This window comes from Muntiacus reevesi, chromosome 3 (assembly GCF_963930625.1).
Source record: "Muntiacus reevesi chromosome 3, mMunRee1.1, whole genome shotgun sequence".
NCBI classification, from domain to species: Eukaryota; Metazoa; Chordata; class Mammalia; order Artiodactyla; family Cervidae; genus Muntiacus; species Muntiacus reevesi.
This window is the reverse complement of record NC_089251.1, coordinates 37,291,088-37,307,808: the sequence shown is the minus strand read 5'-3', so window position 1 is coordinate 37,307,808 and position 16,721 is coordinate 37,291,088. Positions and strand designations below refer to the sequence as shown.

At 38.5% G+C, this 16,721-nt stretch overlaps 1 protein-coding gene across 5 annotated transcripts in view; it reads right to left on the bottom strand.

The window, feature by feature from the left end:
* Positions 1-8,644: 8,644 nt before the first annotated feature.
* The window catches only part of NFU1 (NFU1 iron-sulfur cluster scaffold), a 33,512-nt gene continuing 25,435 nt past the window's right edge, over positions 8,645-16,721 (bottom strand). For all 5 annotated transcript variants that reach the window (XM_065929024.1, XM_065929025.1, XM_065929028.1 and 2 more), the window contains 2 exons: positions 14,617-14,791; positions 8,645-9,292 (listed from right to left, as the gene is read on the bottom strand). In XM_065929024.1, coding sequence (XP_065785096.1) covers positions 9,248-9,292; positions 14,617-14,791 — 220 coding nt within the window. In that variant the 3' untranslated portion in view covers positions 8,645-9,247. The remainder of the gene's footprint in view (positions 9,293-14,616; positions 14,792-16,721) is intronic.

Below are 16,721 nucleotides of genomic sequence, written 5' to 3'. Positions count from 1 at the left end.
TGGCAGCAATCTAAATGTCTATTGACAGATGCGTGGATAAAGAAGGTGCATTATATTCCATTACATATATATGTATATATAAATGTTGGTTATCTATTATATTATTATTATATATAATCATTACATATATATATATATGATGGAACTTTATTCAGCCATAAAAAGAAGGAACTAATGCCATTTGCAGCAACATGGATGGTCCTAGAGATTATCAAACTAAATGAAGTAAATCAGACAAGCACAAATATCAGAGGATATCACTTATATGTGGAATCTAAAAAATTATACAAGTGAACTTATTTACAAAACTGAAATAGACTCAAAGACATAGAAAACAAACTTATGGTTACCAAAAAGGAAAGGGGGGAGGGATAAATTAGAATTTGGGGGTTAACATATACACACTACTCTATATATACTATATGATAGTAGTGTGTATATGTTAACCCCCAAATTCTATATGATAGTATATATAGTGTGTACTACTATAGTAGTGTATACTATATAATAGATAACCAACAAGGACATACTGTATGGCACAGGAAACTATTAATACATTCAACATCTTGTAATAACCTATAATAGAAAAGAATGTGTAAAAGAATGTGTAACTGAATATATATATATATGTGTGTATATAACTAAATCACTTTGCAGTACATCTGAAACTAACCCAACATTGTAAATCAACTATACTTCAATAAAAAGTTGTTTGTTTTCAAAAAAAGGAAAAAGATGCCATTTTATCACTGTAACCAAAGGAAGGCAGGAAAATGTCACATTTAACTAATTAAAGTATTTCTCACCTGAAAGCCGTTTAATATTTCAGGCCCTGAAATAGGTTCCTTAATTACCCATAGCAAAGTTAAAAAACAGTGAGCTGTTTGTTAATAGACCAAGAGGCAAAAAAGTCTCTGTGCATGTACATTTAGCCCCAGAACCGTCATCTAAGAGGTTCTGGCAGAATCTTAGTGATATTGCCAAGGAGTGAAGGTATGATTCCAAAGTTTGAACATTACTTTTGTGCATCACCAGAAAACCTGTTGATGCCACAAAGAAAATGTTACCCAGTGTCACCGAAGTTCTCATGCTCAAACTAATTATCTATCAGACCCTGGCTTTCCTCTTCTGCTTGCTCATCTATCGTGATTATCAGTTTGTCTTGTCCGTTCTACAGCTATTTTGGAAGATGCTTATGCACCAGTTGCCAGGAAGAAACTTTGAAGGTCAATATTTTCCCAGCCCAACCTTGAGCAAGCTCACCCACCAACTGCAACAAAGAGCCTTTGTAACAATCAGTCAAGACACTAATACTGAAGAATTTTGTCTTACCTCCATCTCCACAGAGCTTTGCCATAGTTGGACCTTTGGGGATAAGGACTGGAGGAGAAGGAAAATGATCTATGAAAGAAACAGGACATCTGGATCTAATTCAAACATCTTGAGGAAATGGAAAAGATTTTCTTTCCTGGATGAAAGTTCTGAACTAACTGAACTCAAAAAAAAAAAAAAAAGTAATGACGGTAACAAGGTGTAATTCATTTTCTTTTTATGTAAGTCCATTTCCCTGATCCTATTGAATATGATGGTTCTCAGCCTTCTCCTTGCCATGCTAACTGATGGGCTGAAGGCCATTAGAGATTTCATTGTCTTTGCTAATGAAACAAAGAACCATAATTGACATGGCTTTATAAGATTTTTAAATGCCCCAATGTTTGTGACTTTTGTTATCCCTCATCTGGATTATAATAATAAGTAGCAATAAATTACTAAAATTTAAAAGGCCTGGGTACAAAATTCTAGTTGTAAGATAAATAGGTCCTGGGGTTGTAGTGTACAGGATGGTGACTATAATTGATGAGACCATATTGTGTATTTGAAAGTTGCTAAGATATTAAAAGTTCTGATCCTCAGGGCAAAAATTATAACTGTACAGTGATGGATGTTAACTAGACTTATTGTGGTGATCATTTGTAATAAGTACAAGTCAATAATTTTATACACATGGAACTAACATAAGTCAATTATATCCCAGTACTTTTAATTAATTAACTTTTATTGTTGGCTGCACTCTGTCTTTGTTGCTGCACACAAGCTTTCTCTAGTTGCAGCGAGCAGGGGCTGCTCTTCACTGTGGTGCATGAACTTCTCGTTGCAGTGGCTTCTATTGGTGCAGAACACAGGCCCTAGAGCACAGGCTCAGTAATTGTGGCCCATGGGCTTAGTTGCTCCTCAGCATGTGGGATCTCCCTGGAACAGGGATGGAACCCGTGTCCCCTGCATTGGCATACGGATTCTTAACCACTGGACCACCAGAGAAGCCCCTATCTCAATATTTTAAAAGGTCTGTGCACTAAAAGAATATGGGAAGCAGGGACATGTATAGCCCACTTTTTCTGGAGTTATGTGGAGAAGTGTACTTCAGTGAACAGAGAAGATGTTAACAAGTATCAAAGGAAAAAGAAGTAGGTTGAGCCACAAAGGCCTTTGAGAAGAAAGTAACAAACAGAAGAACAGAAGGCTCCAGTCACGGCCTCAGAAAGACCCCTCTAGTGAACCCCTTTGGTTCCACCACTACCCCAGTTAATCCTATACACCTTCACACCAGAGTGATCTTTCAAAAATATAGATCAGATCCTGTTTATCTCTGCTTCCAATTCAGTGGGTATCCTTCACCTGCAGGATTAAGTCCAGACTCCTATGCACACACCATTTGTTATTCAGATCTCTCTCTTGTCAGTTTTATTAGCATCATCTCCCACCATTCTATTCAAGCATCTATGGTCTAGCTATATTTAATCTATTGGCAGTTCCCTAAAGAAAAATCCTAAACTTTTGCATCTTTGCATTTTCCCTTTTTAAAAAAGAAGCATTAAGAAGGGAACCAAATATTATGTTGGTAGGGCTTGACTATAGAGAACTAGACAGTTACTCACAAAATAAGATTATAAGGGAATCAGCAAGTTCCCTGTGCAAAATTACCTTCACTTCTTCCCTATCACATTTCCTGAACTCTATCTGTACATACATACTTAATGTGGAACACTACTCACTACTCCCTCCCCAAGGAGATCTACATTAAGTCATTATCATCCATTACACTTTAGAGTGAAAATATGGATTATTTTTATTTGGATACCAGGTGTGAAAAAAGCCCCTGAGGAAATACAAGTTTTGATGGGGATAAAGTGAAGATAATTCTAAAATTGGAAGGAAGGCAGACCCAGACAAATTACCTTGGCTGATGACACTGGGCGAGAAAGGGACAACATAAGGGCATGTGGAATTAGGTATGGTAATACCAGAGAGAGGAGGCTGAGATATGGAAGAAGGAATCAGAAAAAAGTTAGAAATGAAGGCAAACTTTATCCACTGTGATGGTTGATTTTTTGGTTCAATTTGGTTGCACTAGAGTGCCCTGATATTTGGTAACATATTATATTCTGGATGTTTATATTCAGTAGACTTTGAGTAAAACACATTGCCTTCCATTACGTAGATGGGCCTCATCCAGTTAGCTAAACATTTGAACAGAACAAACATTGACACACCTGCCTCCAAGAGCTAGAAAGAATTCCCCAGAGGAACTAGAGTTGGATTGCAACATCAGCTCTTCCCTGTCTCCAGCCTGGAACCCATTCTGCATGCTTTGGACTCGCTAGCCTTCATCATTGCACAGAGCCAATTCCTTAAAATGAATTTCACTCTCTCTCCCTTCTTCCGTCTCTCACTTTCTCTTCTCCTATCTCTCCTATTAGTTCTGTTTCTCTATTTTCACCTCCCTCTCTCCTTCTCTCTCACTCTCTCTCCCCCTGTCTGTTCTAATAGTTCTGTTTTTCTAGAGAACCCTAATACATCCAAGGTTGATCTTACTGATTTCCTCTGTGTGAATATATGTATTTATTTTAAATTTCTAGAGAAAACTCAAAACTAGTTGAAGAAGGGGATTTATTGGCTAACATAATTGGAAGGACAGAGATACAGAGTTTCAAGTACATCTATATCCAGGGACACAAACTGTGCCAGAATTCTTTGTCTCTCTCTGTGACCTCATAGACAAGGAAAAGACCCCCACACAGCTCTGAAATCACGTATTTCCAGCTTGCAGTCCAAGGGGAGGGAGGTTACTTCTCCATCCTCATTTTTTATATTCTAGGCAAGGATTCTGATGGATCTAGTGTGAGTCATATGCCCCACTTCCATGGAAAAGAAGACAGGATATGGTGATTGGACAGAGCACATGGAGTCAGGAAGATGTAGAAGGTCTTCAAAGGAAAGGATGAAAAGAATGAGGGGTCACCAAAGACACATAATCAAACGATGTCCACTCCTCAGGTTTGAGGACAAACTTGAGGTACTGACTCCAACTAGAATGAACAATGAACACACTTCGCAATACTCCCGTCTAGGGTGGCTCCAAATTTCCCCAGTAGGCAGAACCTGGGGCAAGTTTTCTACCTCTGCTAGAAAGAAACTCATTCTAAATTTGTTGACAAGAAATTGTCAACAAATGGGACACCATGAGATTAACCGGTCCTGTCTACTATTTCTGTCCTCTAGGATGTGACCAGAGCCAAAATAAAAGTGGACCATTCTAGGAAGCTGCCTAGAGCTGAAAGACAGCTAGAAAAGTACAGTGACAGAAAATACTGTTTTCTGGAGTTTCTTCCAAAAGTGGATTCTGCAGACTGTAAGCACCCTGTGGAATTGTCATTGATAGTTCTGATGTGGAGAAGCAGAGCATAAGGCTAGGAGTGTAAATTTACCCTCACAAAGGGATGTAAATTCCCACTGGACTGGAGAGCAGTTAGCTTCATATTCCTGTATTAAAAACTGTCCACCATATACACTGCTTTGGCTCATAATGGTCTGGAGAAAGTAACAGATGGAAGAGACATTTGTCCACTAGAAAGCAGCAGCTATGAAGATAAGAGAAGCCTTTTCCCTTCTCTGAGATAGTAATACTCAGGAAAGGTACGTGGGTTCAATTCCCTAAAAGCAAAATAGTATGGTACTGTGAAAAGGCTCTGCAACCGGAATGCTGGGGGTTTGTATTCCCAGCTTTTCCCCTTAAGTTCTATGGCAATGGAACATGTACTTCTCTTCTCTGTGCCTCATGGAAACAATAATAGTTACCAATATCATAGGATTAAATGACTTCATAAATATAGGATGCTTACAACAGTGTCACACAGTGAATGTGCAATGAAAGTTTGCTCCTTTTATATACTTTGCTCATCATTCTGTTTAGGGCTTGTTGGGGCTCAAGGCAGGCACCCCAAAATATGCCTCAGACATTATTTTGAATTCAGGTTACTTAAGAAATAGCCATTACAAGAGGGACTCTTTGACCCTCCCGTCTCTCTGAAAGCAGGAAATAAATCTTCCATGTGACAGGTACCCTTCCTGTACTGGGAGGTAGGAAGACATCCTTATCAGTAGAGATAGGGAATTCAGACCAGAAGGTTATCTAAACAAACTTTGTCACTTCCTTTCTACCTTACTATCCAAGTCCAAACTTTTTCCTTACTAATTGAGCGTGTGTGCTCAGTCATGTCTGGCTTAATGCAACGCAATGGACTGTAGCCTGCCAGGCTCCTTTGTCTGTGGGATTTTACAGGCAAGGATACTGGGGTCAGTTGCCATTTCCTCCTCCAGGGAATCTTCCCAAACCAAGGACTGAACCCAAGTCGCCTGCATCGGCAGGCAAATTCTTTAAACTGAGCCACCTGGGAAGTCCTACTAATTAAGCACCCAAACTTAAATTTCTTTGTTCTGTCAATCCCTCTCAATTTTGTCTGAAAATATAAAAGCTAACTGCTTTGGCCACTTCTTAGGTTGCATTACTATGAGACTTCTATAAGAATTAAATTTTTTTCTTTTTTTCCAGCTAATCTATCTTGTATCAATTTAATTATGTGTCCATTCATAAGACCTCAAGAAGAAGCCTTCCATGATAGGCTTCACCCTAATTTTGTTTAGTAAAAAGTCCTCCAGGTGCTCTCTTTACTTTTGGCCAATAATCTCTGTTTCAAATACATATTGAAATGTCCCATAAAGTGCTTTCAAGAATATTTCATTTAACAAAAGTTTATACATTTTGAGGGGTTAATTTTTATTTTTGTTTTAGTGAAAAACAACTAACTAATGATTACTTTCTTTGGGGCTGTCCAGGAGAAGGAAATTAAATATAACTTAAAACATTCAAAATGAAAAACAATTACCTGATTAAACTACACCTAAATTAATATTTGACTGAAAAAATAACTTGAAAAAGTGGCTCAGTTAAAAATGTAAATTTGAAAAAAAAATTAAGTAAATAAAAATGTAAATTTGTTGTCATTTTAGGATAGACATTTGGCACTGTCTGCCACAAATAATTAAGCAGTAAAATTACTTACAAAGTTCTCCATGACTTACCAGGTTCTTTGTTAGAAGGCAACCAGCTTCAAATGAGAGTAACTGATAACAGTAGCTTTAACAAGGAAACCTTTTATCTCACATGATACTCTGAAAATGGGTGGTTCCTGGACTAGCTCAAAGGTCAATAGAGTCCTCAAATATCCAGGTCTCCTTTTTTTCCCCCCCTTTTCTTTGCCGTTCTTAGCAAACTGGCTTTTCATGACCACAAGCTAACTGTCAGAGCCTTGGACATCAAGTATTCATATTACAGTGTACCTAGCAGGGAGGAATGTAATGGAGAGGCAAAGAGCCTTCTTTACATATAAACTTCATTCTCTCTCAATCAAGGAAGATGACCTTTCCAGAACTTTCTAATAGACTTTCCCTTTCAGTTCACAGGCAGAGTTGGGTCACATATCGATACTTAAGAGGCTTCCCTGGTGGCTCAGCTGGTAAAGAATCCACCGGCAATGAGAGAAACCTGAGTTTGATCCCCGGGTTGGGAAGACCCCCTGGAGATGGGACCGGCTACCCACTCCAGTATTCTGGCCTGGAGAATTCCATGAACTGCATAGTCCATGGGGTCACAAAGAGTCGGACACGACTGTGTCCATACTTAAGACTAATGACTGGCAAAGAAAAAAGGAGTCAAGATGTACTGAGTTAGACTAGTCGTAATTTATCCCCTGGGACTGAGGTGAGACCTATCTTCCCTGGGGACAGGGCAAGCAAATGGTAACTGAGAAGACCTCGCAGTGAGAAGAAAGTCTCAGCATAAACTCTCTGGGTGTAAGAAGGGTAGGCAGCCAAGAACTTCTACAGCGCTATCTGCACGAAGCACTGCCTACCTCTGCCCCATTCCAGCTGAGGCCTTCCACTTCAAACTCAAGTCCTACTTAGCTTCCTGCAGTTCCAAATACATTTCACAGCTTCCAGATTCTGATTACAACACTGTGCTGAGAAATGTTCTCCACCTTCCCTCCTTGTTCTTCATGGCTGCTCCCTTTTGTAGAGAATCTTTCCAATAACTTGGCCTCTCAGTTCTGTGAGTTCCTATATTCCAGTAACTGAATCTCCCACCCCCACTCAGCCACTTATTTTGTGGCCAGACCCAAGACTGATTAACTACATCTCCTCCACAATCTCAATTTCCTGTAGCTTCAGCTAAAGGGCAGGTTAATGTGCCTAGCTTACAGAGTAATTCCCAAAGTAAGTCTAACCTAAATTCATCTATAATGGCTCAGGAAACAAATTCTCCAACCTCAATGCCCGGTTCTATGAACCAAAAGAAAAAAAATAAAAACTTTTCTTTCCAGCACTCACAACTGCTGGAGTTCTTTTTGTTTCCATCCCTATGTTAACCTCCATACTTTTGAGAAACAAAGTTCCAAAGATCCAACATACTTATGTTTCCTTCCCTGATACTGTCTATGAATTTCTGTCTCTGAATTCCTATAGAAAAACAAGATGAAAGGGAAAGTCACTCAGTCCTGTCTGTCTCTGCGACCCCACGGACTATAGCCTGCCAGGCTCCTCTGTCCATGAAATTCTCCAGGCAAGAATACTGGAGTGAGTAGCTGTTCCCGACCCACTATCAGCTATCAGTGGGTAGTTGATACCCTCCAGGGCATCTTCCCAACTCAGGAATAAACCCAGGTCTCCCTCATCGCAGGCAGATTCTTCACTGTCTGAGTCACCAGGGAAGTCCCATCAAAAACAAGAGAGACGTAATTTGCTATTTGGGTCATCTGAAAAAAGTTACCCCTGTGGTAGAAAGTTGTTGTTGTTCAGTTGCTAAGTTATGCCCGACTCACTGCGACCCCATGGACTACAGCACGACAGGCTTCCCTATCCTTCACTATCTCCCGGAGTTTGCTCAAATTCGTGTCCATTGAGTTGGTGATGCTGTCTAACCATGTCATCCTCTGCTGCCCCCTTCTCCTTTCGCCTTCAATCTTTCCCAGCATCAGGGTCTTTTCCAATGAGTTGGCTCTTTGCATTATGTTAATAGAAAGATAACTGTCGAAATTTCTGGCATGGCACACTAAGGCAGTTTTTCTCAATTCAGTCTGCTGTCTTGTAATCAATAGAAATTTTGTCTGCATTCTAGGACTTGGTTCTTTATCAGTTTTCAACATTATGATTTTTCTTTTTTTGGTCTTTCAGTGGGAAGTTACATGATACTACATTGGGAGCTACTAGCCAGATACCATTTTTTAAAAATATTTTATTTATTTGGCTGTATCGGGTCTTAGTCGAAGGACTTGGGATCTTTCACTGTGGTATGCAGGCTCAAGTGCTCGGCGGCACATGGGGTCTTAGTTCCCTGATCAGGTATCCATCTGCATCCCCTACATTGCAAGGTGGATTCTTAATCACTGGATCACCAGGGAAGTCACCAGATACTATGTTAAAACTAAAATTGTTTAGTGTTTAACAAGGTAAAAATTCAGTAAAAATATTTTAAAACATCTCATAAAAAGTGAAGCCATTTAAAAATATCTTAAGATTCTCCCTATTTACTTCTGTATTGAAAGAGTAAATAAATCAGATTGGGGGTAGGGAATGTATTTTAAACTGCTTCACACATTATGCAAAGAAGGAACCATGAGAAATGAAGAACAAAAATAAAAATATCCCTGGATAAAATCCACGTGTACAGAAGATGATTCAGGATGTTATAAATAACTCATATGAGGTAAAGCAAACATGCAATATTTATATATCATTCTCTGAAGAAGGGACATATTTTATTAATCCTAGTTGCTTAGCAGATTAATAATAAAAGCTTAGTACATATTATCAACAAGTCCAACTGCAGGGCCCACAGAAAACTCAAGTGAGTTTAAGGTGAGTTTGCTTCTTTTTCATCTGATTCATCATCCATAACCTAAAACAAACAAAAAAAAGAGAATACAAGAATTAAGGAGTAGAAATTGCTATTTTCATGATTTTAATATTACTTGCTTACCTAAAATACTCTGCAACAATGCACACCAATCTAGTAAGAATAAATCTATCAACAGCCCCAAAGCACAAGGTTTGCATCAAAATCTGTTATTTTAGCAGCATAAAAGCCAACTGAATATTCAGTTCAGTTCAGTTCAGTCGCTCAGTCGTGTCCGACTTTTTCCGATCCCATGAACCGCAGTATGCCAGGCATACCTGTCCATCACCAACTGCCGGAGTCTATCCAAACCCATGTTCATTGAGTCGGTGATGCCATTCAACCATCTCATCCTCTGTCGTCCCCTTCTCCTTCTGCCCTCAATCTTTCCCAGCATCAGGGTCTTTCAAATGAGTCAGCTCTTCCCATCAAGTGGCCAAAGTTTTGGAGTTTCAGTTTCAATGTAAGTCCTTCCAATGAACACCCAGGACTGATCTCCTTCAGGATGGATTGGTTGGATCTCCTTGCGGTCCAAGGGACTCTCAACAGTCTTCCCCAACACCACAGTTCAAAAGCATTGATCCTCAGTGCTCAGTTTTCTTTATGGTCCAACTCTCACAACCATACATGACCACTGGAAAAACCATAGCCTTGACCAGACGGACCTTTGTTGGCAAAGTAATGTCTCTGCTTTTTACTATTCTGTCCAGGAGGGTTGTAACTTTCCTTCCAAAGAGTATGCATCTTTTAATTTCATGGCTGCAGTCACCATCTGCAGTGATTTTGGAGCCCCCCAAAAAATAAAGTCAGTCACTGTTTCCACTGTCACCCATCTATGTCCCATGAGGTGATGGGACCAGATGCCATGATCTTAGGTTTCTGAATGTTGAGCTCTAAGCCAAATTTTTCATTCTCCTCTTTCACTTTCATCCAGAGGCTCTTTAGTTCTTCACTTTCTGCCATAAGGGTGGTGTCATCTGCATATCTGAGGTTATTGATATTTCTCCCGGCAATCTTGATTCCAGCTTGTGCTTCTTCCAGCCCAGCGTGTCTCATGATGTACTCTGCATGTAAGTTAAATAAGCAGGGTGACAATATACAGCCTTGATGTACTCCTTTCCCTATTTGGAACTAGTCTGTTGTTCCATGTCCAGTTCTAACTGTTGCTTCCTGACCTGCACACAGGTTTCTCAAGAGGCAGGTCAGGTGGTCTGGTATGCCCATCTCTTTCAGTATTTTCCACAGTTTATTGTGATCCACACAGTCAAAGGCTTTGGCATAGTCAATAAAGCAGAAATAGATGTTTTTCTGGAACTCTTGCTTTTTCGATGATCCAGTGGATGTTGGAAATTTGATCTCTGGTTCCTCTGCCTTTTCTAAAACCAGCTTGAACATCTGGAAGTTCACAGATCACGTATTGCTGAAGCCTGGCTTGGAGAATTTGGAGCATTAATTTACTAGCGTGTGAGATGAGTGCAATCGTGTGGTAGTTTGAGCATTCTTTGGCATTGCCTGTCTTTGGGACTGGAATGGAAACGGACCTTTTCCAGTCCTGTGGCCACTGCTGAGTTTTCCAAATGTGCTGACATACTGAGTGCAGCACTTTCAGAGCATCATCTTTCAGGATTTGAAATAGCTCAACTGGAATTCCATCACCTCCACTAGCTTTGTTCTTAGTGATGCTTCCTAAGGCCCACATGACTTCACATTCCACGATGTCTGGCTCTAGGTGAGTGTAAGTGATCACACCATTGTGATTATCTGGGTCATGAAGATCTTTTTTGTACAGTTCTTCTGTGTATTCTTGCCACCTCTTCTTAATATCTTCTGCTTTTGTTAGTTCCATACCATTTCTGTTCTTTATTGAGCCCATCTTTGCATGAAATGTTCCCTTGGTATCTCTAATTTTCTTGAAGAGGTATCTAGTCTTTCCCATTCTGTTGTTTTCCTCTATTTCTTTGCATTGATCACTGAGGAAGGCTTTCTTATCTCTCCTTGCGATTCTTTGGAACTCTGCATTCAAATGGAAATATCTATCCTTTTCTCCTTTGCTTTTTGCTTCTCTTCTTCTCACAGCTATTTGTAAGACCTCCTCAGACAGTTATTTTGCTTTCTTTGCATTTCTTTTTCTTGGGGATGGTCTTGATTCCTGTCTCCTGTACAATGTCACGAACCTCCATCCATAGTTCATCAGGCACCCTATCAGATCTAGTCCCTTAAATCTATTTCTCACTTCCACTGTATAGTCATAAGGGATTTGATTTAGGTCATACCTGAATGGTCTAGTGGTTTTCCCAACTTTCTTCAGTTTAACTCTGAATTTGGCAAGAAGGAGTTCATGACATGAGCCACAGTCAGCTCCCAGTCTTATTTTTGCTGACTGTATAAAGCGTCTCCATCTTTGGCTGCAAAGAATATAATCAATCTGATTTCAGTGTCGACCATCTGGTGATGTCCATGTGTAGAGTCTTCTCTTGTGTTGTTGGAAGAGGGTGTTTGCTATGACCAGTGCGTTCTCTTGGCAAAACTCTATTAGCCTTTGCCCTGCTTCATTCTGTACTCCAAGGCCAAATTTGCCTGTTACTCCAGGTGTTTCTTGACTTCCTACTTTTGCATTCCAGTCCCCTATAATAAGAAGGACATCTTTTTTGGGTGTTAGTTCTAAAAGGTCTTGTAGGTCTTCATAAAACCGTTCAACCTCAGCTTCTTCAGCGTTTTTGGTCAGGGCATAGACTTGGATTATGATACTGAATGGTTTGCCTTGGAAACAAATAGAGATCATTCTGTCGTTTTTGAGATTGCATCCAAGTACTGCATTTTGGACTCTTTTCTTGACTATGATGGCTACTCCATTTCTTCTAAGGGATTCCTGCCCACAGTAGTAGATATGGTCATCTGAGTTAAATTCACCCATTCCAGGCCATCTTAGTTCACTGATTCCTAGAATGCCAACATTCACTCTTGCCATCCCCTGTTTGACCACTTCCAATTTGCCTTGAGTCATGGACCTAACATTCCAGGTTCTTACGCAATATTGCTCTTTATAGCATTGGACCTTGCTTCTATCACCAGTCCCATCCACAACTGGGTGTTGTTTTTGCTTTAACTCCATCCCTTCATTCTTTCTGGAGTTATTTCTCCACTGATCTCCAGTAGCATATTGGGCAGCAAGTTAATTAAAACATTGGTCTCTGTTCCTTGTTCTAAAGGAGGTTTCCAAAAGCAGAGTCATAGGTGGACAAAGAGGACTATCATGATGAACTGGTATTTTCTAGCTCTATGACTTATAGAATTGATTTTGTTTTTATTTCAAAAGCATCTTATCTCCCTAAGCATGGTCCTAAGGAAATATTCCAAATTGTTACTGCAAAAATATGTATTAGAAAAATGAATCCCTAAAAAAAGTAAAGAAACTACACCTTTATAGTTGCTAGAAAATCTACTAGCAACTAATTACGTTGGTCTTACTCAGATAAAAGTTCATTTTAAACCTTAGAAAAATATGAAGATTTTCATTTCAAGTAAGTTACAGAAAAATACTAATGAATACTCAAAGGAAAAAATGAAAGGATTAGTATCTTTCATGAGTTAATATATTACTCAGATAATAAAAACCAACTCCTCTGGAAAAGAAAAGGGTTATATAAACCTAACACTATTTTTTCTCTTAACCACACCTACTATAATTAAAACCAACTCAGGTTTATTATCCTACTGCCAATTCATCACCCAACCCTGGACAAATGAATAAAAACCTTCCTTTGTCAATCTAGCAAAGTGTTAACTATTTTTTAAAAAGGTATACAAAGGATAGTGGGGGCCAAAATTAATTTTTTCAAAATCTAGACAAATCTGGTTCTGATCTGAGACAATCGATTCCCTCATAGATTCTTTTGGGCCGAATAAAAATGGATATTTACTTTCAGGGAACTGATATTTTTACATCGAATCTCACCACCATCCAATCAAAAAAATTTTGTCAATCAACCTCTATCTTAGGCAAAATATTCCTAAATTTGGAATAATGTTTCTAAATATTTAGTGAAAACTATGTATAGAACAAGTACAACACACAAGGCTAAGTGTTACAGAAGAACACAGAGACCTAGGTACGATTATAACTCTCTCAAGGAACTTATCCATTACCAGAAAGCTGAACGAGACACACAGAAGCTTTGCACCAAAGAAGAGCTTAACGCCAACTAAAGAACTAGTAAGAAATTCAAAGAGGAGATGGCATGTGTTGTACCACAGGGACAGGTTTCAGTACTGCCCAGAAAAGAGTGACTCTCACAGGAGCTGAGAGATGATGCCCTCTCCTTAAAGGCACAGAATTACCTGAAGCGTTTTTTCAAATTTTTAATTTCCATATACTCTTTCCTTCCTTTATAATCGCTCTCCAAAGTCCTTGCCTCTTGGTTGAGAATTACTGCAGTGAAGGTCACTATTACTGCTGAGAAAAATACTGGTAGTATATATTCTTTAGATATATTTGGTCAGGAAAAAAATGTTGACCTCAGGCTATAAATAAAGCTCTAAAACTCTGTAACTGTACTTTGTACAACAAAGTGTGATTCTTTGAAGGGCTTCTTGCCTGCATGTTTAAGAACAAGAAGTATTTAAATGTGAAGCAGTGGAGGGGCTCCCCCCGTGGTCGAGTGGATGAGAGTCCACCTGCCAATGCAGGGAACACAGGTTCAATCCCTGGTCCGGGAGGATCCCACATGCCGTGAAGCAACCACATCTGTGCGCCACAGCTAGTGCTCTGGAGCCTAGGAGCCCCAACTACTGCAGCTTGCATGCCCAAGAGCCCATGCTTTGTGACAAGAGAAACCACCACAATGAGAAGCCTGGGCACCAAAATGAAGAGTAGCGCTTGCTCATTTCAACTAGAGAAAGCCTGCACACAGCAACAAAGACTCAGTGCAACCAAATATTAATCAATTAATTAAAAAAATATGAAGTAGTAGAGCTCTTCCACTAAAGACGTGTAAATGTCATCTATAAAATTTCATGATGTTTCCCTTTCATAATTTTTCTACAGTCAAAACAGCAATATGCCCTCTGTTTCCCAAGTACAAAATGAAACTGACTTATTTAATATTAACAAACTGTGTTACTAGAAAATAAATGAGGTAATATTTGGAAAACTGCTGAGCACACAGCAGGTAATTATTAGCACTAAGATAATTCTCAAAGAAGGAGCCTGATAATAATGGTAACACAATGATATAGCAGTTGAAGAAAATGTCAGGTCATGAATTTCTTTTCTTTCCAAAAAATTCATTTTAATACTAAACCTAAACTGTCATACGATATTGGCATACCTGTTCTACACCTTCTACTTCTGGAATATAAAACTGCAGCATGTTCTGAATTCCATTTTTCAGAGTAATGATTGAACTGGGGCAGCTGGTACAAGAACCTTGGAGTTTCAGCTGTACAATGCCATCTTCAAAGCCTTTATAGATTACATCTCCTCCATCTTCCTGCACAGTTGGCCTGCAGACACAGATATATTTAAAATAATATGTTTTTATTGAAAAAACTTAATACAACATAGAGTTTTGATTTTATATTAATAAATTCACAAAGTTAGAGTCACTTTTATAAACAAGAATAACAACAGTTAGTAGCTAGTCTCATTTGTAACTTTCAGATAAAATGCCAATTCATTCATACAAGAACTTTATCTGCTTATTGTACCTTAATCTTGTATATCATTTAAGATTTCAAATTTCCTAATAATTATACTGATTACCTAAGATATACTCATTCACTTCTTTTAAGTAAATGGAGGGAGACTGACATGTGCTGGCTTTTTTTTCCAGTTAAAACTTTTCATTGAAATACAGATAATTCCAAAAAATGCATAAATCACGTATGATCAATTCAGTAAATTTTAACAAACTGAACATATATATGTTCTAGACCAAGAAACAGAACACTGGAACCCCAGAAGTACCCCCTATTCTTCCTTTTGATCACTCCTCCCAACCAAAGGTAGCCATTATCCCAACTGCTATCACCACTGACAAATTCTGCCTGCTTTTTAACTTTATAGTTTATAAACATAAATTCCATTTAGAAAACACAAAGTATTAACTTTTTTAATCAGGCTTCTTTTTCTCTTTGCAAAATTCGTCTACACTGTGGCATATAGTAAGAGTTCATTCAATCTCACTGCTGCAGAGTATTCCATTAAGTGAATATGCCAGAATTTATCCATTCTTTTTTTAATATCTATATTTTACTTATTTATCTCTTTGGCTGCTCTGGATCTTAGCTATAGCATGTAGGATCTAGTTCCCTGACCAGGACTGAACCTGGGCCCCGTGCATTGGGAGTATGGAGTCTTAGCCAGTGGACTGCCAGGGAAGGACTCATTCTATTGTTGATGGACATCTGGGTTAATACCAGCTTTTGGCTTTTACAAATGGCACAGTTATGGAGATTCTTGCAAATGTCCTATGGCATACTAATAAACTACAACTGGGAATGTACCCAAGAGTGAAACTGCTCATCAAGAATATGTTTATGTCCAGATTTAGTAGCTACTGCCAAACGGTTTCCCAAAGTTATTTAAACTTATATTTCTACCAGCAGTACACGAGAGCTCCTGTTGCTCCCCAAACTTGCCAACAATTGGTGGTGTCAGTTTTAATAATTTTAATCATTCCAGTGGATCTGCAGTGATATTTCATTACAGTTTAAATCTGAATATCTGTAAGGAGGTTGAGTACTTTTTCATGTTTACTGTCATTTGGTTACTATCTTTCATGAATTGCCACTCCAGTGCTTTTGTGAAGAGTCTGCTCCAGGCTCTATTTGATTGTCTCTTTCTTAACATTATGTAAGAGATTTTAAATATATTCTGACATACATATTATAAATATCTTCTAATCTGTGCTTTGCTTCTTCACGGTAAGTGATATCTTTTGATGAAGAAGTCTTATTTTTATTATAGTCTACTTTATGTCTTTCTCTTAAGTTTTCTTATGTCTTGTAAAAAAAAAATTTGCCTGTCCAAAGGTCAGGCAAATATTCTATTTTAAATTTCCTTTGTGATTTCTTTGTTGACCATTGGTGTTTTTGAAGAGCACTGTTTAGTTTCCACATATATACAGATTGTGTAGATACCTTTTGATAACTGACATCTAGCTTAATCTAACTGTAGAAAATAATATTTTCAATGATTTCAATCTATATAATTTGTTCAGGGTTGCTTTATGATTCAGAATATAGTCCCGTTTAGAAAATCTTCCATGTACACTTGAAAAAAAATAAGTACTTTGTTCTTGTTGGATGTAATGTTTCATGTGTGTCAATTTAGTCCGGTTTGTTAATCATGTGTATAAAACTCTCATATCTTTACTCATCACTGTATGTGTTTGATCTACTCGTTACTGAGAGAGATGTGTTGGTCTCCCAC